At 51.9% G+C, this 22,768-nt stretch overlaps 2 protein-coding genes across 5 annotated transcripts; one reads left to right on the top strand and one right to left on the bottom strand.

Moving 5' to 3' along the window:
- The first annotated feature begins 847 nt into the window (after positions 1-847).
- Prodh (proline dehydrogenase 1) lies at positions 848-16,793 on the top strand. 3 transcript variants are annotated; one of them, XM_051191055.1, is made up of 14 exons: positions 848-932; positions 3,489-3,697; positions 6,358-6,392; positions 6,905-7,054; positions 7,932-7,996; positions 8,153-8,290; positions 8,497-8,576; positions 9,018-9,099; positions 10,365-10,457; positions 10,602-10,748; positions 11,807-11,982; positions 13,994-14,092; positions 16,081-16,169; positions 16,250-16,793. In XM_051191055.1, the coding sequence occupies exons 2-14, from the start codon at positions 3,540-3,542 to the stop codon at positions 16,435-16,437; spliced, it is 1,500 nt and encodes a 499-aa protein (XP_051047012.1). In that variant the 5' UTR covers positions 848-932; positions 3,489-3,539; the 3' UTR covers positions 16,438-16,793. The 3 variants fall into 3 exon arrangements, with proteins under 3 accessions (XP_051047012.1, XP_051047010.1, XP_051047011.1); XM_051191053.1 differs by lacking the exon at positions 848-932 and adding an exon at positions 1,037-1,306 and having other exon boundaries at positions 8,174-8,290; XM_051191054.1 differs by lacking the exon at positions 848-932 and adding an exon at positions 1,105-1,306.
- Positions 16,794-17,304: 511 nt separating this feature from the next.
- On the bottom strand, positions 17,305-22,359 carry LOC127226910 (protein DGCR6). 2 transcript variants are annotated; one of them, XM_051191056.1, is made up of 5 exons: positions 22,178-22,359; positions 21,750-21,910; positions 18,983-19,083; positions 18,374-18,523; positions 17,305-17,809 (listed from the first exon to the last, which is right to left on the bottom strand). In XM_051191056.1, exons 1-5 carry the CDS (start codon positions 22,285-22,287, stop codon positions 17,726-17,728), a joined length of 606 nt encoding a protein of 201 aa, XP_051047013.1. In that variant the 5' UTR covers positions 22,288-22,359; the 3' UTR covers positions 17,305-17,725. The 2 variants fall into 2 exon arrangements, with proteins under 2 accessions (XP_051047013.1, XP_051047014.1); XM_051191057.1 differs by having other exon boundaries at positions 18,374-18,514; positions 22,178-22,356.
- Positions 22,360-22,768: the final 409 nt, after the last annotated feature.

The following is a 22,768-nucleotide window of genomic DNA, read 5'->3' on the forward strand; positions in this document are numbered from 1 at the left end:
TGAGTGTGTGTGCATGCGTGTATTGTGTGTGTGTGTGTGTGTGTGTGTGTGTGTGTGTGTGTGTAATTGCCATCTGAGGCCAAAGATGGTACTAAACATTCTGCAGTGCACAGCACAGTCCCCACCACAAAGAATCCGGTAGCTCTAAATATCCACAGTCTAAGATAGACGGGAGGGTTTAAGGCTCCCAAAACGTTCTGCAGAGGTGTAGGAAAGGCAGAGCCAAGCCCCTAGTGGGTACTAGGGTCATATTGCCACTCACAAACAGACTAGGTCTCTGTGGGAGGATAGGATGTCAGAGGAAAAACATGGGGTGAGTGATAGGGAAGTGTGTGTTATGGCAGAGGCAGTTAGGGTCCCTAGGTGACATCTGCTGCTCGTGGTGCCAGGCTGTAGAGAGGTGAGGGAGAGAGGAACCACTAGAGCTCCAAGATTTCACAGAGGAATCTGGGGTCCCATGCTTGTCCTGAGGACAGGAGGTGGGACTAAAGGACAAAAAAGAAACAGGAAAGGGCAGCTTTTAAGAGAGCACTGTAGGCAGAGTTGAGTAAAGGGGAGGGTCCACCTTCTGGGGCAGAATTCTCGTAGGCCTGGCCAACTAGAGGCTCCGTTGCTCAGGAACGGAAGATGAGTATGTGCCAGGGTGTCATGGCAGTGACCAGTGGACTCTGAACCCACCTGGCCAGCCTGGGACAGGAAAATCCCAGAGCTAAACAGCCCGGTTCCCAAGAAGGGGTATTGGGGGGGTCAGAGCTGAGGGGGGGGTCAGAGCTGAGGGTGGGCTCAGGAAGAGGAGTGTTTTAGGGCTGGGGAGGCGTGGTCAGCCACGGGAAACACGCCAAACCAGGGCGCCAAGAAAGGCCTCTGGAGGAGATGGAGCTGCTTGCGGGGCGGGACAAGGCTTCTTAAAATGGGAGCAGAGCCTTTGGGTGGTAGGTAGGGCTTCCGGGAATGGGGCGTGATTAGGGCGTGGCCGTGGGGCGTGGCTGGCCAAGCGTATTTAAGCCTCCTGCGCGCGGCGCGTATTGGCTCCGCCATGGCTCTAAGGCGCATCTTCGTGCTGCGCTCGATAGCACCACGTGTGGCCGGTCTCTCAACAGAGCCGCAGGCCAGTGAGCAGCCCGTCGAGAGCTCAGGGGCTGTGCGGGCATGGCGAGCGGCCAAGGCTGTGCGGCGGCCCTTGCCAGTCGTGGACTTCGGCAACACGCAGGAGGCGTACCGCAGTCGGCGGAGCTGGGAACTGGTGCGCAACATGCTAGTGCTGCGCCTGTGTGCGTCGCCGGTGCTGCTGTCGCGCCACGAACAGGTGCGCGGGTGGGTGGCTCAAACTGAAGAGATTGGATGCAAATTCCAGTGGTCCAGACGGCCCCATAGCCTTGGTCTGCCTGCTGGTGGTATAAACTGGAATGCAATGTGGAAGCTGCAGGTTCTCAGAGACTAGCAAACATACAACTTTAAACTGCAACACGATAACTTTGAGGAATGCAAGGGCCTTTGGGGAAAGCAATATACCTCTTCAGCCAGTCTTGAAGTGTTAGTTATCTCAAGGACACCTACGGGGTGTCCATGCAGAGGGGCAACTGAACCGTCCCGTCGGGTATTATGGGGGACTGCTTTTGCTTTGGGGACAGGATGAGCAGCAGTTTGTGCTTTACCCAAAATTTACCACCAGTTGCTCTGCTGAAAGCAGCGTACCTGGGGGGCTGAGGGTTGGTTCTAAGGAGGTGAGTCCTGCACCTCTATGCCAGTCAGGGTTCTGTGGGTGACTGGGGTAGGGCTCTCTGGAAGCTGCTCAGGGTTAGGCTATGGATTCCTGGAGGAAGCACCAAACCCACCCCCACCCTCGCTCCCGCTCCACCTGTCCAGCCTGTGTCCTGGGAGCCTGAGCTCTGTGCCGCTGTCACTGCTAGTGGCCTCAGTGCCTCGTGCTGAAGGAAACGGTGTTCGAAGCTGGGCCCTGAGCGGAAGATAGACTTACCAGATCCTAGACTGATGGACCAGACTGAGAACAGCTGACCTGGGCCTCGCGGCTATGAGGTTCTAGCTGGGGCAGAAGGCAACCAGACTTGTTCTGAAGAGCTGTGGGCTAAGGAGCTGAGATTGGAACTGCTGCCTAGGATTGGAGCCCTGTTGGGGACCATTAAGCAGTCTATTTGACATCAAGACATTTCTGAGTAGCCCCGGCTGCCCTGGAGCTTGCTCTGTAGCCCAGGCTGGCCTCTGCCTCCCAAGTGTTAGCAGGCCAGGCTTCCCTGCCCTACTTTTAAGAAGCTGCTTTTGAGCCTTCTTCTCACTGTGTAGTGCTTAGCTTCTAGAAACTCACAACATAGACCAGAAAGAGATCTATCCATCTCTGCCTCCTGAAAGCTGCAGTTAAAGGAGTTTGCCATCATGTCTGCCAGACCCTTTTAAGACAGGTTTTGTTTTAAACTAACTTGTAGGTTAGGCTGGCTGACCAGTGAGCTCCAGGAGCTTGGCTGTCTCTGCCTCCCTAGGGCTGGGATTACAAACATACACCACCATGTGTGAGGTCTGGGGATAGCCCAGCTGACCTTGAACTCCTGAGTCAGGTTCCCAAGTACTGAATTATTGAAGTGTATCACCATGCCTGGCTTGGTTTGAATCTTCTACAGTGAGAATAAGTGCCTCTATTCTTGTACAAGTCTCTAAGTTTTCAAAGTCTCCACTGACCTGGATAAGAGGGAGTGCTTCCTTGAGCTCAGGTGGTGACACCCCAGGGCATCAGTGACATCAAGACAGATGTGAAATGGTGGGTTGGTTTTGGAGTCCACTTTAAAGTTGCCAACCCTGTCTGTATGTGTGTCCACCCTTCTCAGTGACCAGGGGAGAAAGCATATGACTGTCATAGGTGGCCATTCCCTCATCTAATCTTTCCCATGGAAAGCATGTCAGGATTTTTTAAATCAGAGATTATAACTCTCTTGATAAAAGAACATAAATCCAAAATCCTGCATAGAGTCTGCATGTAGGTGTCTAGCGGCATCTTCATGGAGGCCATCAGAGAGTGGCAGAGCCGTGATGGGGAATTTGCGTGACTTGCAAATGTTTAGACTAAAAGTGGGCTTCCCACAAAAGGGAGGGTTCATTGTCCTTTGAGGCACCCCAGGCTTTTCCTTTCTTGGGCTAAGTTGGGTGGGCAGGAGGGGACACAGGCTTTTACTGTGTGTATGTGGGGTTGCTTCTGAGTGAACACCTAGGGGTCTGCTTGTCGCACAGTCCTAAAAGGAATAATGTGCTCAGAGATTTATAGAGCCAGCAGCTTGAAAAGGAGCACCTTGGTTCTGCCATGCTGCCCTGGATCAGGACTGGCTTGAAGTGGCTGTGCAAGCAGAAGGAGCCTGCCCTACGTGGTCTCTACAAAACATGCTATGCACACTATGTATGGCGAAATGGGAAGGAGTAAGCAGGGGTCTTGCAAGGATGGGAAGAGACAGATGGCCAGACAGCTGCTTTCCTTTGCCTTTCAGTTACTCCTTGTTGCCAGGAAGCTTCTGGGGCAGAGGATATTTGACAGACTAATGAAGATGACCATCTATGGTCATTTTGTGGCTGGTGAGGACCAGGAGTCTATCAAGCCTCTGATCCAGCACAACAAAGCCTTTGGCGTTGGCTCCATCTTGGACTATGGAGTGGAGGAAGATCTGAGCCCTGAGGAGGCAGAGCGCAAGGAGATGGAGTAAGGCCTACCTTTCCAGTGTTGCAAGGCACAGTGTCACCCTGAAATGCACCAGGCTGCTAGGTTTCAGCCTCTGTTAGGTGGTGGCCAAGACCGGAAGAGACTTTGGCCTGATTGCCAGCAGCCTTCCTGGGTTGTGCCTAAAGTTCTGGTTTCCCACAGACAAGAGCTTTGTGGGACTATACTAGAGAAGGGCTGAGCAGGACATCTGCAAACTGTGGCCCTTGGCCATGTCCAGCTAGCTCGTCACATAGTCCTGAGGATGAAATTTTTACATTTTGAGTGGTTGAACTATAGTTTGTGAAACAAAAACTATATAAAATTCAAATTGCCTTTGTGTTTGCAAGGGCAGATTGGTGTGTGTGGCTGCTAAGGCTGAGACAGCACTCACAGAAACATTTAGTGATGCCTCCACTCCCTGCCCTGCTACAATCTCTTTCCAAAGACTCCTGACTGGCTGACTGGACCTGCAGGTTCCAACAAGTCCTCAAATAGTTTCCTAATCGGCAGATGGCTATGCCTGCAGGATGTAGAACTTTTCAGACTGGGCCTAGCCAGTCAGAATTGTAGCAGGTAGCAGTGTAGTGTGACAGGTAGCCTGGAGTCTCCTTCTGGCAACAACTTGCTGCAGGGCCCTTCCCCAGGCCATGAATAAAAAGCACAGCTCATACATAGACTGTTCTCTTCTCTTGGTAGCAGGACAGAGTGGCCTTATTCTGTCCGCCTAGGGTGGCAACTGACTCACTGGAGGCCTGGGCAAAACCAGCTTTCTCTTTACAAGTGCTGATGCCTGTGACCCTCCCTGACAGGCCCTTGCTTGGTTTTGGGTCCCAGGTCTCTGGCTCTGCACAGGCCAGGCCCTGTCAGGCCTTTGTTTACCCTGCTCCTCCTCCCAGGTGGCTAAGGGGAGGGGTTCAAGAAAGGCAGTCATGTGAGGCCTTTGGCCCAGAGAACAGAATGTCCAAGTCTGGCCTCAGTCTGGGAGCCCAGCCCCTGCCTTGTGATTGGCCATTCTGAAGGCGGGGTGACCCAGCCCCTGTGAACCTTGCTGATGCCTGGGGATTTGGCCTCGGGCCTTTACCAAGGCTGCTGTTGAATAACCAAATAGATTTCACAGCCTCAGCCTAGATAGGGTGAGCACTGAGTGCTCTTACCCAAGACAGCCTTGCTATGAGACTGGGTGGCAGGCCTGCCTGCCCTGCCTGTCTGTAGGATCTACTCTTGTCTGTTCCTGTCCATTGGCTGCTCAGCTCCTCACAGCTGCTTGTGCCACAGGAGCTCTGCTTGGGCTCCAGGACATCAGAAATAGACCTTTCCTGACCTAACAGTGCCCTCTCTCCAATGCCAGCAGCAAATAATGAGGATGCAGGCCTAGCTCTGCTGCTGGTGTATGTGCCTTCAAAGGACTGCCTGCTTTCAATGACAAGAGAGTGAAATATCATTCTGACAATGTTCTGAGTCTAATGGGGAGGTTGGCAATCTCCACATGCCACCTCCCTGCAGGGACAAGAGCATACAGGGCCACTGGTTGCGTCCACAGGCCCAGAGACTGAGGCTTGTGCCTAGCTAATGGAAGAAGGCGCAGAAAGCATGGAGACCAAACTGTCTAAACTTTGGGCTGTGGGGCTCTATAACCAACTGTTTCTGCCCAGCGGGGCACCTGCCTCCACACTGATAGCCCTTAGGGGCCATTTGTCTGTTTGTACCTAAGACTGCTCTTGTGGAACCCATATCCTCCAGGGAATTTGGCTGTTTCTGAGGGCAGATGACACTTGGGGTCTGTCTGACTCCTCATTACAGACTTAGAACATTGTTAACAAATGATTTTGCAACCTCTTTTTTTGTTACATACTGTCTGCATGAGGTATATGGAGCAGTAGCAGTCTGCCTAACTCCTGTTCTCTGGGCTGTGCCTTGTGGGCTGAGGTGCTTGTAGGGGTCCCCAGGCATCCAAGGATATGGTCCGCCTCCCATAGTTTCTGGTTCAAAATCTCCAGATAAGGAAGGGCACTGGGACAGGAGCTTCTCATTATGGCCCAGGTTTTCTCTAAGAGTAGTGAGGTTCCTAGATGGTTACCCATCTGATTGATGGTAAGACTTGGAAGGTACTGTCACCTGTCTTTGCTCCTTGCCTTGAAATGCTAGGAAGTAGTGCTCTGTCCTGTGATTGCCTCAGGACCCTGCCCTGTGGAGGACTTGATGTCTCCATGTGTGGTGGGCACCTGGAAGGTTTTCAATTAGGTGATATAAGGTCACATTTTAATCTACTAAGAAAATTTCTGGTTGCTATTTGGAAAATAAGCCTAAGAGTCTTAGCAGGGCCTGGGCCATAGGGTGGGAGTGGCCAAGGTGTGCAGGACTCTGTCCTAGAGACCACAGATGTTAGTGGTGCAGGCCAGAGCAAGGGGCATTAGAGGAGCCCTTTGTACAGGGTGACTTCTGCCCCTCTTCCTTTCCTTGCCTGACCTCATCAGTAAGGAAGGCTCAACCCACAGGAAGTCTGGGCATCCTCTCCCTGGCCCAGGTAGTCATGCTAGGCATGAGGAAAGACTGGGTTAACTCAAGTTGGTCTGTTTCCTTGAGCCAGCCAGGTTCATGGTCTGGTCCAAGGCTCAGCTGCCTCCTGGTGACCTGACTTTGCCTCCTCCTCTGTCCTGCAGGTCGTGCACGTCTGAAGCAGAGAGAGACAGCAGTGGTGAGTTTAGGAACATGTACTTTCCTTGCACCAGCACAGTCTGGTAGCCGTGAAGACACCTGAGCTTTGGGCCTGGGCCAGCCTTTGGGAATGGGACTGCCTCCTATAGTAGAGCTATGGTTCTGGCTCTGTGTACCAACCTACCTGAGAGTCCCTGATGAGACACAAGTTCCTTGTATTTTTTTTTTTTTTTTTTTTTTTTTAACAGCTCTTCCAGGAAGGCTTGGTCTCCTTGGCCTTTAGTAGGCTGCAGTCCAAGCTTTTGTGATGACAGCTCTACTTTCCTGGCCTGATTTGCTGCATTGTGAGGTTTAGCCAGGGGGATCCAAGTGGGAAGGGCAAGCAGAGCTATCAGGAGGGCAGCTTCAGGATGCTCAGCAAGGCCTGTTTGGAGCCTGTCTAGAGGGTTGTAGCTCTGGGATGTTGGCCTATGCTGGGATGGGCAGGGCATTGAAGGTGAAGCTCTGAACTAAGCTGGCATCTCTAATAAGGCCATGCATCTACCTTCCCAGGCACAAATAGGAGGGAGAAGCAATATCAGGTACACCCTGCCTTTGGAGACCGCAGAGATGGTGTCATCAGTGCCCGCACTTACTTCTATGCCAATGAAGCCAAGTGTGACAATCACATGGAGAATTTCCTGAAGTGCATCGAGGCCTCAGGTGAGGTCCCGTTTTGCTAGCTGCTAGGCAAAGCCTTGGGCTTGTGGACAAGGTTAGGGCTGGAGTGAAGGGTTGTGCCCAGACTTTCAGCTCCTTCTGGACAGTCCTGACAGCTCCTGGGGGCACCTCCTGACAAGATCATGCTCCCCTGCATGTCCCTGCCCTGGGCCTGGGCCTGCATGTGGTGTCCTCATACTGAGTTTGGGAATTCCCACCCCTCAGGTTGAAGGTCAGTTCTGGGAGCTGACTTTTGACACATCGTCTGTGACTGGCAACTCCTCCTTGTTTTAAGAAGATTGCAGATGGGAAAGCCAGTTAAGCTACATCGTCATTGAGTCCTAGGGTTCCAGTGGTCCTGCTGGTGTGGTGGTGGGTCTCACACCTTTAAATGCATTGCGCTTATTTCTCAGGGTGTAATACTAGTTAAGAAGTGACTTCACGGACCAGAGTGTCCTGTGTAATCATTGCCCTCTGGCATTTTGGTGCCTTCACTGTTCTCCCTGGAGTTGTGTGCCCCAGCCCCTACTCCACTCTGCATTTCTGTGCTCTGTGGCCCATATGTGGATGGCCTGTAGGGCTGAAGGCATTAGGAAAAAGCTGAGCCAAAGAGGCCACCAGCAATGTGCAGACCTCTCTGGCTTCTTGGTCTGCTATCTTCTTGCAGTACAAAGGTTTCATCAGCCCTCCCCACCTCTGTAGCAGAGTCCTTGGAGCAGCCATTTGCAAAGGCATTTAGGGGACTGGGTATCATTATGGGTAGGAACTGGCTACAGGGCTGGCTTTAAAGATCAGGGCACTGAAAGGTGTACCTGGTCCCTCTGACCCAGACATTCATTATCTTGGAGACACACATGGCTCTTCCTTTCATCTCGGACAGGTGGAGCCAGTGACGGTGGTTTCTCAGCCGTTAAGCTCACTGCATTGGGGAGACCACAGTTTCTGGTAAGTGGTGGCACCTTTGACCTGCAGAGGCTTTGAGACCCTGGGGCTACCATGTGTACTGAGAGGCTTCAGACATGCTCAGATTGGTAGCTGTGTTCTGGGGCTACAGAGGTGGCCCCGGAGCTGGATGGAGGAGCTGGGCACATGCTGCAGTAGGGCTCACACCTGCACTGGCAGCTGCAGTTCTCAGATGTGCTGACCAGGTGGAGACGATTCTTTCATCAAATGGCTGCAGAGCAAGGACAGGCTGGGCGTGCTGCTCTAGACACAAAGCTGGAGGTGGTGATGCTCCAGGTACGGAGCCTTCCCCTCCCCCAGGCACTGTGCAGTGGTCTAAGGTGGGGTCTTGCAGCTGTTTGGAGGTGTAGCTGGGCCACTGGGGAGGAGGGAAACAGTGCTGTGGTGGGAACTCTGGGTGGCTCCACTGACTACAGAGTGGGGATGAGGCTGAACAGATAGTGAGAGATGGCAATACTGACTCTGTCTTCTCAATTCTTAAGGAAAGCATCGCAAAGATGGGCATCGCATCCAGGGCTGAGATTGAAGGGTGGTTCACACCGGAGACACTGGGAGTGTCTGGGTAAGAGCTGCCCGAGCATAGCCATGGTCTCAGCAGAGCCTCAGTGCCTTCTATTCCTGGTCACCTCCCAGCAAGGGAGGAGTCATGGAAATGTCAGTGTGGAGGGAGCTGTTTCCTGAGATTACTGATCAGGAGTGGATGGTGCAGGGAGCCCTGGGGAGGGGCAGCATGGGCACAAGACTTAGAAAACAAGCATCTTCCTAAGAGCCACACTGGCAGGTGAAGTCAGCACCCACTGTCCTATCCTTAGGGACAGAGGCTGGGATTAATGTCACTAGCCCCCCCCCTCAAGTCAAACACTGGGGTAGGTTTTGTGAAGGCTGAGTTTGGAAGTAGTCTGCAGGAATGGGCTGGTGTGTGTTGGACCCCCAAACAACCCTAGTCCCTGGAGTGGACCCAGAATTTCTGGCTGCCCACTCTGCTGATGTTCTCACCCCTCAGCACTGTGGACTTGCTGGACTGGAACAGCCTCATTGACAGCAGGACTCAGCTCTCCAGGCACCTGGTGGTCCCCAATGTGCAGGTACCCCCTACCCCGCTGCCAATTCCATGTATCTGCCCACCCAGGGGACTCACTGTGACTGATTCTTTCTGACCCCACCACAGAGACAAACCCAGTGTCCACAGTGCTCAGTGGGAAAGGGGCCCACAAGGAGAGGGTGGGTATCTTGAGAGAAGGGCTTCCCAGCATACCTAGTCTCGTGTGTTGGGTCAGGCTGAACAGGGTCCAGCTGGTTAGCTGTCACCTGGGGTCTCCTGACCACTTGTACTCAGAGGGTGGCAGGGACCAGGTGGTCACAGAGGTGCCTTGCTCAGTGTGCAAGGTGATGCTGTCATCTGGGCTTTCCTTCCAAACATGGTGGCTAGGTTCCCAGAGTGAGTGTCCCCTGAGATGAAGGCCAGGCAGAAGTTGCATTGACTTTTGCAGCCTGGCCTTAGAAGTCACAACAAGTTCAGTTTGGCAGAGTTGTCGCCAGTGTGGCCTGTATTCAGGGGGAAAGAAGTTTGTGGAACCCCACCTGCTCTGGATTTTGAAGAAGGAACAGTAGTAGCAACTGAGGAACACACCAGGCAGATGTTTCTTCTGTGGTGTTTCTAGCCCACCCCAAACTTTAAACCACTTTCCTGGACCCTCGGAGTGCAGTGTGTTCATGAAGTCTCTGCTCCAAGGTCATTGACAGACTGTGGCACATGGTGTTTGTGCTCAGTGGACACAAGCTGCTGGGATTTGAGAAAGGATGGCTAATTAGCATTGCAGGAGCATCCTGGACCGTGGCTGCAGGAGGAGGGGCAGACCTCTGTTTCTGGGTGCACCCTGCCAGTTCTCATCCAGTCTACTGCTGACCTGTCTGGCTTCTGGAAAGCCACATTTTGGTCCCATGCTGCAAGCTGGGTAGTGCCCCATAGCCATGGCTCCTTCCTCTCTAGCCTTTTCTATCCAAAATGGAGTCTTTAATTGACTAGGGTTTATTTCCTTTCTTTGCATGGCTACCTACTGATGTCAGAATTGAAGGGGAGGCACAGAAATAAATTCCTTGGGGTGTAAACCTGGGCCTGGTGCTGCTTACATGGGCACAGCTTTCCTCACGGGTAGGACAGTGAGCTGGCTGTCTGTCAGTTTGGGGCATTCTGTCATTATATCTGATTTAAGGCAAGGTACTGAGAAGTGGCCTGTCTGGTTCATGAGGGGACAGGAGAGTAGGCAGAAGACAGCATTGCTGAAAGTGAGTCTGACCTCACAATGGAGCACTGTGGCCCACAGTGGCCTGACTTCTGCTGTGCTCTCAGACAGGCCAGCTGGAGCCCCTGCTGTCACGGTTCACTGAGGAGGAGGAGCAGCAGATGAAGCGGATGCTGCAAAGGATGGACATGCTGGCCAAGGTGTGAGCAGATCTGTGCATGTGTGCATGTGAGTGTGCATGTGTGTGTGTGGTGGGGTACAGAGTATTAGGGACCCGCACCTGAGCAGAGGGAGGCCATCATCAACCCTGAGCCACAGATTCTTCCTCCCTATGCACTCCTCAGAAAGCCAGAGAGGCAGGCGTGCGGCTGATGATAGATGCTGAGCAGAGCTACTTCCAGCCGGCGATCAGCCGCCTGACCCTGGAGATGCAGCGAAGGTTCAATGTGGATAAGCCACTCATCTTCAACACATTCCAGTGCTACCTCAAGGTACAGCCATTCACCTCCTGCCTTCCTGTCTCCCTGCCTGTCCCCAGGGCTTGACTGTAGAGTCTCTCACAGGCAGTGTGACCCATCACCCTGCAGGGATATATATGCCTTTCTATGGAACCATGCAGAATCTGTTTGGCCCTGCTTTGCGCAGAGGCTAGAGAAGCACAGGTGAAGGAATGAGCAGGCTAACTCTAGACTGGGTTCAGCTGTGTAGGAGACAGACCCTGCCTAGTGGCTGTACCTGGGTTTACAGGAGAGGTTGGGTCTGTGCCAGTTGCAAAGGAGGAAACAAGACTATCTGGGACCCTGTCCAGGCAAGATGACTCAATGAAAATACTTGCTCTGCAAGCCTGCCAACCTGAGTTTGATCCCCAGATCCCATAGAGAGAGCCAATTTCTTCTCTAAGTTTCCTGACTTCCACATGTGCATGATGACAGCCTACAAACCACCTTCCCACAGTTAATATCACAAAAGCAAATGAAAATGCACAGGGACAGAAGACAAGGGGCTCTTTCAGAGTGTCCTAGGCTCCTCTGAGGACTACACTCTGCCCATTGTTAGCACAGGACCCTCTTAAGAGATCTGAAAAAAAAAAAAAAATCACTACTCTCCCCTGGAAGATTTGACAGGGCTGAAGAGGTAGATCTGGGAGCCTAGAAAACCCAAGCTGAACCCCTCAGCCTGAGGTGGCTAAGTTGTTGGGCAACAAGGGGACATGGTGTGTATGGGGACAGTCCTAGACAGCTGGCAATTTGCTCCTAACTGGCCAAGGTGACTCTGAAATACACAGTAGCCCTGGTATCTGGGTTGACCATTCACAGGGCCATCTAGCCTATGCAGAAGAGGCTGTAGATGGTGCCACTATCACCTTTCCTTGGGGGTGGGGTTGGAGGCTCAGCTTCATCCACATCTGTCTCCTAGGTCCTTTGAGGGCTGCATCCCTCAGGTAGTCACTGGTTGGCATGGGCACTTTAAGCTGAGATACACATGAAGCAGACAGTCCCTGTGCTGCCACCAGTGGGGCTCCCTGTGACTTTTGAGCTTGGTCTTACAGGATGCCTATGATAATGTGACCATGGATATGGAACTGGCTCGCCGTGAGGGATGGTGTTTTGGGGCCAAGCTGGTGCGCGGTGCATATATGGCCCAAGAGCGTGCCAGGGCTGTGGAAATCGGCTATGAGGACCCCATCAATCCTACATACGAGGCCACCAATGTCATGTACCACAGGTGAGAGGGCCTTCTGGGAACAATGCATGAGAACCATGGCCATGAGTGTGATGGCCCCATTCAGGCAGAGCAAGGTGCTATTTCTGCTACTGTTGTATCATTTTTCCAAAAACACCAAAATTTCTCCTCTTTTGAATATGGATAGGTACTGGCCTCTGTCCCTAGTTGGCTTCTGCTGACACTTAAAGCAACTGGTATGGCTCACATGGTAGAGTGCTTGCCTAACATGTGGGAAGCCCTAGGTTTGAACCCCAGTACCACATAAATCAGGCATGATTTTGGACCTAAGAGGAGTAGTTAAAAGGCATCCTTGGCTTCAAATTGAGTTTGAGATCAGCCTGGGATACATGAGATGAGAAAGGGGAGGAAGCTAAGGGGAGAGAAACATCCATCCTAAGTGCCTGCCTCACCCATGTGGCTGACTGAACCTGTGTTTTTCAGCTCACGTGGCAGGTGCACACCTATTCTTTCTGCTGTTTATCACTGGGATGTTTTGTGCAGTTCTGTGCACTATGGAGGATGACCTATGCTAGCTGTGCTTTCAGTTTTGGATGAGTTTATTAAGCATACAGCAAGCAAAAGAATAAATGGGAAAGCAGCAGAGAGAAAGTAAACATTACCAAATCAAGGGCTCACAATGTCAAGCAGAGATAGCTGGAGTAGCCCAACCGAGAACAAACAAAAGGGAACAGCAAAGTGGGACGTGCACACAGCCAGCAGGAATGTCTGGGGAAGCCCCACCCACTCACCCAGTCAGTCCTGCTGAGTTCCTGATGGAGAGCCCTGGACACAGCTGTTTTCTCTGCAGGACCAGCTTTTTGCCTTTCCCACTGTAAACATTTTATGTTATGAGATAAACAATGTTAACTTTATTTGGATCTTCAACTTTTAGCTGTTAAGGACATCCTATTTTTAACACCCTTAGCTACTCCTCTTTCTTCTCATGGTGACAGAACCAAGGGGCTAGCCTGACATAACAGGGCGTGGGTAGAGGACATCAGCAGAAATATGCTTTGATCTGGAGTGTGGGGACAACCCCACTTCTAGAGCCAGTGTCTCCATGAATTCAAACAACAGCTTACCTACATAACTGACTGGGGAAGGCTGTGCTTGCTTACTGCAAACCTGACCCTGTCCCCATGGGCTCTGGCTCCTGCCTGTTGCCCCATGTCCAGTCTGCTGCACATCCAGGCAGGGCCACATGCCAATGTATACGGTGCACTCTGTCCTCTCTCTGCCCCTTGCCTCTTATTTAATTACTCTATCTCCTACAGCATACGTGCTGTCCAGGCTGACAGTGTCCTTGATGACAATAACGTTGAAATTCTCTGGTGCTCAGGGATACTCACTTTTATTTCTTGAAGAGCCAGGAATGTGCAGTAGGGCCCCACCCAGAGCAGAGCCACAGTTTGAGGCAGGTCCTGCCAGCCCTGGTAGGATGATGTCAGTCCTTCCTTTCACAGAGCACTACTGCTGGGGAGATGTGAACAGACATCTGTTCACCCAGATAGGACACCAATGGCAGGTCTACACGTTTCAAATCTAGTTTGGTCAACAAATGGATTTATCTTGCCATTATGTACATTGTTAGGGGCATCAGTGAAGAGCCCACCCCAGCAGAGAGGACAACTCAATGGAAGCTGCATCTGGAGCTCCCTGAATAACTTGCAGGCAGCTTACTGCTTTTCTAACTGTGGAAAGGTCTTGTGAATCCGTAACTGTGGGTTTCCTGCACTGGTGCAGTGAACTCCTGTGGTAAATGTCCTTATTTTCTTGATTCTATGAGCTTTCCTCCTTCCAGGCATAAATGTTTCACATTCACCTGTTAGGAGGCCAGTTAGGCTGCCCTCCTTTCTGAGGCTCTGGTAGCAGCTGCAATCCTGGCTGCCTCAGAAGCCATCTTGCTGGGTAGCTCTGGGCCCTGCAAAGCCACTTTCCTCTGTAGAACCAAGATGGGTTAAGGTGTTAGTTGGCCTGGAGGCTGGCTTATATAGGACTGTCCCTGTCCCAGATGCCTTAACTATGTTCTGGAGGAGCTAAAACACAGCCCCAAGGCAGAAGTGATGGTGGCTTCCCATAATGAGGACACAGTACGCTTCACGCTCTGCAGGTAGGTTCTGCCAGCCTGACTTGGAGGCTTCTCAGTGGTTTGTGGGTGGCAGTGGTGCAGGGCTCTGGGAGTGCATGGGACCCATTAGGTGCTGCTAAGTGTTTGGTGGTGGCAGGCACAGCCACAGCCTATAGTTGCCAAAAGGCCCTAGGCTTGTCTGTCATTGTTGACCTTACCCTCTAAGCGTTCACGGTTACATTAGTTTTTAAAATTCCAGTTATTTAGTTCAAAAATAAAATGTTAGGTGACAAAAAAAAAAAAAAAATGGCTAAGGGACATATCTGGGGTTAGGTCCCTGGGAAGCATCATCAAGTGTTTATCAAGTTTCCTGTAGCATTTTAAACCACATTGGAATTTAATGTTCATTTTTCTCTTTAAATATTTATCCCAAGGAGCGCAACTTTGGTTCTAACAAGTCAAATACAGAAACAAGTAAAGTCTTAGAGAGTCCAGAAATTTCCCATAATTATGTATCTCATACTGTAGCCCAGGGCCCCAGTGATCTACATTCCCTACCTCCATGTTCCTAGATTTGGATACAAAAAAATATGGTAGACCCTGGACAGTGGTCTTGCTGAGTCAGCTCCCAGGAACCATGCTTGGGCTCCATGGCACAGTGGGCTGAGCCTACACCCAGGCTGGGACACCGTAGGGAGCTTCCTAAAGGAGCAATGAAGCTGAGAGGTGGGGTGGGCAGAGCATCAGGGGAGCCTGCTGGCACTGCTTGGAGGCTTCCGACTGCCAGCTAAACATCATCCTTGTCAGTCTTTGTTCAGGATGGCACTTCTTACAGCTTGAAATCACAAGGCACCTCAAACACAATTATGTGACTCCCAGGAGACAGCAGCGAGGGAGAGCAGTCAGCAGGCCTCACACGTATTCCATGGCCACTTAAGATGTGGACACTGATGTCTGGTCTTGGAGAGAAAGATCTGGGAGAGCTGTCCCATGCTCCAGCCAGCCAGGGTCAGAGACAGGGGACTGAGATGATGTTAACCAACTGAGTGTTAGGGGAAGGGATTCAAACCAGGCCTTGCCATGAATAGGGTGTGAGGAGGCTAGGACCTTATGTCCTGAAGTAGGGCCCTGAGTCAGGAATGGGCTGAACATGATGCTGAGGATGAGAATGAGGCAGTCATTACTGTGCAGACATCTAAAATAGGACTAGTCAGATAGATGCCATGGAAAGAGGTAAGAAGACAGGAGGGTTCTGACAACTGCCCCACTGTCCAACCAAGCAGAAGGAGGCTGGGGAAGTGACTCCCAAGCGTTTGCCATGTAAGCATGAAAATTATAGTTTGATTCACAGAGTCTATGTAAAAAAGCTGGGTGTGGGGGTAAGAGCTTGTAACCCCAGCACTGGGGAAGCAGGCATAGAGGATTCCTGGGGTTTGCTGGCTAGCCAGCTTAGCCAATTTGTTGAGCCCTGGGATGACAAAACAGTCTCAAAAATCAGTGGATGGCTCCTGAGGAACAATACCCAAATGGTCCTCTGGTCACTTGCATGTACATACATGAACACTAAGCACACATACATGAAATGCAGTGTAATCCAGTCATACCTATAAATTTCTTAGTAGACAAGTTAAAAAATGATTTTTTGTCATCAACATGTTGATAGCATGTGATAGCTAGTACATTGCCACTTTCCATTCAGACCAAATGACAGCTGTGCAGCCAGCAAAGGAGAATGAAGCAGGGCTGGGGTATCAGTCACTAGAGCAAGGCTCAGAGTGCTTCAGAGGGCACTGGAGATGGAGAAGGGTTCAGAGGCAGTGGGATGGGGAGAAAAGCAAGCTTGTTGCCCTGGCTTTCCCTGTGGATAGGGAGGTTGTACTGGGAAGACCTAGAAGCTAGAGCAGAGCTCACATCCCAGCACCACCCTACAGGAGACTGGCTACAATGTAGGGGGAGGGCAAGAGGCTCAGAGATGCATCAGGGTGCCTGTATTCTGGGGTGGGTCCTCACCAGCCTGGCCCCCTTCACAGGATGGAGGAGTTAGGCCTGCATCCCGATGAAGGCCAGGTGTGCTTTGGACAGCTGCTGGGGATGTGTGATCAAATCAGCTTCCCACTAGGTGAGCTGGGTTGTCCTGGATGCATGCAGGGGTGGGAGGCATACCATGTTGTGCATGGGCACTCATAGCTTTGTGTGTAGGCCAGGCAGGATTTCCTGTGTACAAGTATGTGCCCTATGGTCCCGTGATGGAGGTGCTGCCCTACCTGTCCCGCCGTGCCCTGGAGAACAGCAGCATCATGAAGGGTGCTCAGCGAGAGCGGCAGCTGCTATGGCAGGAGTTCTGCAGGCGGCTATGCACTGGCAACCTCTTCCACCACCCAGCCTAGTTACTGCAATGACCATGCCCACACCTACTCCACTCAACCTTTTACCTCTGGGTGAGGGCAGAGCTTTATATGAGTTGAGTTCCTTAGCCCAGCCCACCCTGACTGAGCTTACCTTTTTATGTCCCTGAGGTACTGAGGTAGGGGCTGCCCCCTGGGACTTCCTGCACCTCCAGGAGTGGACAGTCAGGTATGGATCAGCCAGAGCTCCTGGGAGCTGCCCCACTAGTCTGAGCACTGACCACCTTCTGCCAGGGTCTAACCCACTTTCCCTGACCCCATGGCAGAGGACAGAAGCCTGTTTGGGTTTGGTTTTTCGAGATAGGGTTTCTCTGGCATTAAAGGTGTGCACCACCACTGCCCGGTGTGAAGCCTGATTAGTGAATAAATCATTTTGTACCTGAGAGCCACCACATTCTTTTAGTGCCTGCACATGAGTCAGCTATGAGCAGCAGAGGGGCTGGCCCACATAGGGTATTACCTGGAGTTGCCAGAGGCCATTCCAATCCAGACATTGGGGACACTTCTACTTGACTGCAGTGACACCCAGCCACTTACATTCCACATCCCAGACCCATGGGTTGTAGATGAGTACAGGTAGCACACAGATGCTGAGGCCCAGCTCCCCTCTAACCCTTCCTGCCCCTCTACCCTTCACTCCAGTAACTCAAGTCCTGGCTGGATCTGTGGCAGGTCCCCTGCCTCCTGCTAACTTCCCCAGTTTCACACAGCAGTTGGGATGGGTTCTTGTCCCTTAACTGTGGGACCTGGTCAGGCAAAACTAATAAGGCATAAGGGGTTGGCTGGGTATCCCAGAAGGCCACTTGGTGACTCCAGCTTGGCCAGAGCCATTACGAAAGGATCCCAGCATACATGGACACAAACCACATACTGGGGTGTTTATTTTTCTAGGCCCCATAGGACTTGGGCTCTGGAGCGTCTTCCACCCAAGGCTGGGGCTGTCAAGGTAGGGGCCAACCAGAACAAGGCAAAACCAAGCCTGGAGGGAATGTGGGTATGCTCAGAAGGTTAGGCATTAGAAGTGATAGTTTCACTCAACATTCAGTCATGGGGCCTTCTCATGACACCACTCCTATTGCTTAGACCTCTTCCCCAAATCCAAACAGAGGATAGTGTCAGGTGCAGCCAGGGTCTAGTCAGCGTCTCCTCACAAAGATCACACGTATTGGCAGCTGACAATCAGTAGCTCCCTGAAGCTTTCAGGAAACAGTGACAGGATGGGGTTGCCAGCCATCCTAGGCAATGGAGGACAGCAGGGATCCCCACTTGGTCACAGGGCTGCCTTTCCCAGTTGCCAGCCTCTCTGCTGCAGCTTCCTGATGAGTTCCAATAGGTTCATCTGCAGCGTCAGCTCCTAGGATGTAAAAGAGGCCCTGTAAGGGCCAGCCCATACCCTTTTTTCTTAGCTTAAGACATACAAGGGCTAGAAGATGGCAGGTGGTGAGGCTAAGGGGAAGCTGGCCATGGCTACAGACGGAGAGTCTGGGTACCTAGTAGGGGCAGCAGTCTGACTGGCTTTCTTAGAGTGGCTGCAGGAGGCTAGCATTACAGGAGGTAGGTGCAAGGCTGGACAGCTGGGCATTGCCTCCATGCCCTCCCAGGGCCTTCTACCTCAACTCTGCATACCACTAACTAAGCTTCACTAGGAATCAATGTGCTAAGGCTCCAGGTGGACTGGCATTGTGGGTAATTCCTGTGCTTATGGCAAGGCAGGAGAACCTCAAGTTCAAGGCCAGCCTGAGCAATGCAGAAGACCCTGCCTCCAAAAATAAGTAAATAACAAAAAAGCAAAACAAATAATACACTACCCTCCACCAAAAAAAGAACAAAATCCAAACCAAACACAAAACAAGTTCCAGACAGAATGAACAGAACCTTCAGGGACACAGGTTGTAGCATAGCTGGCCTAGGTGCTGACCTGAGGATTCGTGGTCACGTAGAAACCAGCTACCCCTGCTTTCTCCAGTGTGCTCTGCTGGTCAGCAACCTTCCGGTCCAGTTCCAGGACGATCTTGCGGTCCATTGCCTGCTGCTCCTCCCGGATTCGATGCTCCATGGCCTGCCATGGCTTGAGTGAGGATGGCTCCTGCTAGGGCTTTTGCCCAGGGATGCCTCAAACACATCCCTCCCTGCTATTTCCTCCTGGCTACCATGCCCACCCCATAGTGGTTCTGGTTCCAAGGCTGTGGGTGGCATCCTTGCTTGTGGCTCAGCAAAGGGGCTCCATAAGGTTATAGTCAGCAGTCTCAGCTGGAAATGCCTGTGAGACCTATCATTCGCTCTTTGGAGCCACCATCCTCACCATATCACCATGGCTTGTTGACTTCTGGTGGGTCTACATCTGACCCTGAGCTCATGGCAATATGGGCCTCTTCCTGACTAACACCACACTTCATAACTATGACTCAGTAACTACTCAGTCCACAGAGATGCTTGTTTAGAGGAACAGGGGAGTGACAGATGGGCTGTGACTCTCTCTTCAGTCCCTCCACTGCACCAGGCCCAGCTACCCCATCGAAGTTCCTACCTCCAGCTCGCGCTGCTGGGTTGCTTGGAGTACTGGCAAGTTGTGGGGCCGGCAGGTCTGCTGGGCTTCCAGATGCTTCTGCCTCAGAGCCTGCCTGAGCACTAGGAAGAAACAAGAGCAGGTGTTGGGAACAAGGGACAGCCCAAAGCTGGGTTTGAGACCTAGTCTAAGAAGCCCTTCACCTGCAAGGTGCAAAGAGGACTGTAGGTTAGGCAGGTATGGAAATGACCTCAGTACATCCAGGGCAGGGACAGGAGCAGACAGGTGCCTGAGGCAGGTGGTTGCTGGACTCAGGTGGCATAGTTCTAGCCCGTGCTATCTTGAACATCATCCAGAGAACATCACCCAAGGACACCTACTGAAGTATTAAAGAGCCAAAAGCCTGTGAGTGTCAAATCAAGGTTGGTGCTACCCTACAGGTAGCAGAGCAGCCCTTGCTCAGCAGCCAGAGGAGGTGAAGAGTATGCACAGGCCCATATGTGAGCCAGCAGGGTTTCTGCACTGGGAAGTCTGTTGTTTTACCCTCTACCAGCAAGCAAAGTACCTGGACATGGACAAACTATCTGCCCTGATGAACAGTGAGAGATGGGAGTATGGGATGATAAGGATTGTGATCACAAAATGGAATGCACCACTCTAGTCTCCACATAAAATGGGAGTGTGGCTGGCTGGCCCTGAGCAACCTCACAACCTAACATTCTTACTAATTATCTGATTACAGGGAACATGAGGTGGACACAAGGCTTGGGGCAATGGGTATGTGTACAGATACATTGTCTCCTTCAGTACACTGCTAAAAGCCCCAGGTCAACTCCCAGATTCCATTCTGGCTACTTGCTCAGGGGTGGCTCGGGCACTATAATGACCAAACAAAACAAGGTGGCCCACCCCAGTCACCACCTACTGGATCAGGCTGAAGGCATCGGAGGCTCACACTGCCAGGTACACCAGAGTCTGGTCCAAGCCTTCTGAAGGACAAATGGCAAAAGCTTGAGACAGGTACCAAGAACATCCCAAATAAAAGGGCTCTGTAGAAAATGGCCAATTCCAGATCAAGTCAGGGAAGAGCATGAGAAAGTAAGAGTGGACACCTTTCTGATGCAGGAAGGAAAGTCCTGGAATAATAGCAGATGTAAGAGAAGGAGCCAGGTGAAGCCTAGATAGTCACACCAAAAGCAACAAGCAAAGCAGGACCTGGCCCAGACTTGGAATCCCAGTGCCACAGAGGCTGAGGCAGGAGGACTGCCAGTTCTAGACTACTGTCTTGGAAAAGGAAAGAACGGACTGAGTCATGTACTTTAGACTTGTGAACTAAATGGAACGTATACCTCTATCAAAACATTAAAAAAAAAAATATGGCTCAGCTACCCCAACATTTGGTAAAGAAATAAAACTAAACATTTGGTAAAGAAATAAAACTATTGGAAAACTGAAGAGACTTCTTAACATATTCTGAGGCCAGCATTACCTTCATACCCACAAAAATATTACAAGAAAATTACAAAGGTTGTTGTCTATCAGGAATAAAGGTAAAACCCCTAATCAAATTCAACAGACAAGGATGGGAGGTGACTATAAAATGAGTACAGATCCCAAGCACCCACGTCAAAGCTGGGTACAGCAACTGCTCTGCAGGCTCAGAACTGGGGAGACAGGCTGATTGATTCCTACAGCTCACTGGCCAGCCACATGATCAAATCAGTGAGCTCCAGGTTTGGTGTGTAACAAACTAAGGTGTAGAGCAACAGAGGAAGACATTTGGGGCTATGCTAGCTGGTTGGTTTTTATATCAACGACATGAGCTAAAGTCATCCAAGAGGAGGAAATCTTGATTAAAGAAAATGTCCCCATAAAACCAAGCTGTAGGCAAGCCTGTAGGACATCTTTTAATTAGTGATTGGTGGGGGAGGGCCAAGCCTCCCTGTGCCTACCTCTGGCATCCTCACGCTTGGCCATACAAGTGCACACATACATGTGTACACACCACATGAACACTACACATAAACACACACAATTAAACAACATACATAAAAGAAAAATATATCATGACCACACAGGATGCATTCCCAGAATGCAGTTCATGTCAGGAACTTAGAAATCAATGTCACTCACTGTAGTAACAGAAAAACCACCTGATCATCTCCACAGGAACTGGAAAAGGTTTTAACAAAATCAACACACATTTCTAATGTGGAGATCCTATCAGGCATCACAGACACTGCCTGTCCCAGGAAGGCAGGAAATATTTGCATGTAAATTTAACTCAATACAGAGAACTCGCTTAGCATGTGAGAGGCCCTTGGTTCAGTCCTCGGTATCAAAATCCAAAGCAATAACAAGGTCCAGAGATCTATAAAAAAGTATCAGTGGGGAGCACGAGGACATTGTCACACTATTCTTTTAACTTTCCTAGAAAGTGTGAACCGAGTCAAGCGTAAAGAAAATAAAATCGAAGGGAGACCTCATGGTACAACGGGAGGAGCCTAGTATAACAGACAGGAAGGGGCTTCAATGCGTTCACCAAAGAGTCATCAAACCAAAGACTCAAATGGGAAGGTGCTCCAAATAACGGGTTATTTAACCGGTACGACAGAGCTGTCCATAGATCTACAAGCAGCGAGGCTGTTGGGACCTGAGGAACCCAAGTAAGACGTTTCTCAGCAGCAGGCTAAAAGGGCCAGCTAGGGTTCTGCATCCCTGACTGTCCACTGGAAGCTCCTGCGGTCAGAGGCGCCCAGGGGAAGTCCCCCCGCCTCCCGTCCGGTACCTCGGTGTTCGTTCTGCAGCCGCAGTCGCTGGTTGTACAGGCTCTTCTCGGTGAGATGCTGGATCTCGAGAAGCCCCTGCACGATCTCGAACACAGTGCCGTCGAGCAGCGCCAGGGCCAAGTCGCTGAGCGTGGTGTAAGACAGGCGCTGCTGAAAAGAGCTGCGGACAGACCGCCAGATGAGCGCAACCCTAGCCACCTCCCCAACTCTGCTCCGCCCCCAGCCCCGGCCCTGCCCTCAACCCCGCTTCGGCCGGCCTCTGTCCCGACCCTGGGCCCCCAGCATCCGCTCCGGGCAGGCTCTTGCACCAGCCCCCGCCAAGGGCCCCGATCCCAGTTCCGCCCCGACCCCGGCCCACACCCCCGGCCTCCAGCACCCGCTCCGGCCCGGCCCCTGCCCCGGTCCTGCCCAGCCTGCGGCTGCGCACCTGGGCAGCTCCTTGACCAGGCTCTGCAACGCGGACAGCAGCTGGTAGTGCCGCTCCTGCTGCCGGGCTCGGTCCGCCGCCTCGTCCCCGGCGCCCGCGTAGCGGTCCATAGCGCCGCCACCCGCCGCCCCTCGAGTCAGCCTCTCGTGCGCCCCGGCGCGCCCCGCCCCCTTACGTCAATCTCCGGCGCGGATGATGCAGTGCACCCCGCCCCCCCTCCCCCGTCGGTCTGGGCTGGTAGCGACGTGCGTCACGCACAGTAAGACGCGTCCCTCCCCTCCAGAGAATCCTAGACGCCCTTTGTCGGAGATGGGGTTAGGGCTCCACGCCCTCCTGGAGGGACCTGAACTTGCAGGCACATGCCCAGGCTTCTGCAGCCTGGTGTTTAAAAGAAGCGGTCCGGCCAGCACTCAGTGTGCACAGACTCAGGCTGCTGGGGGGGGGCCGGATGCTGGCCAGCGCGTTGTTCTTCAACCTGGGCAAGGCAGGAGAACGATAAAAGGGAAATCAAGCTTCCCTTTGGGGTTCTTAGCCTCATTCATAAAGTAAATTAAGAATGGACTCAAATGGAAGCACAAGGACAATTTTATT

This window comes from Phodopus roborovskii, unplaced genomic scaffold (genome assembly GCF_943737965.1).
Source record: "Phodopus roborovskii unplaced genomic scaffold, PHOROB, whole genome shotgun sequence".
NCBI classification, from domain to species: domain Eukaryota; kingdom Metazoa; phylum Chordata; class Mammalia; order Rodentia; family Cricetidae; genus Phodopus; species Phodopus roborovskii.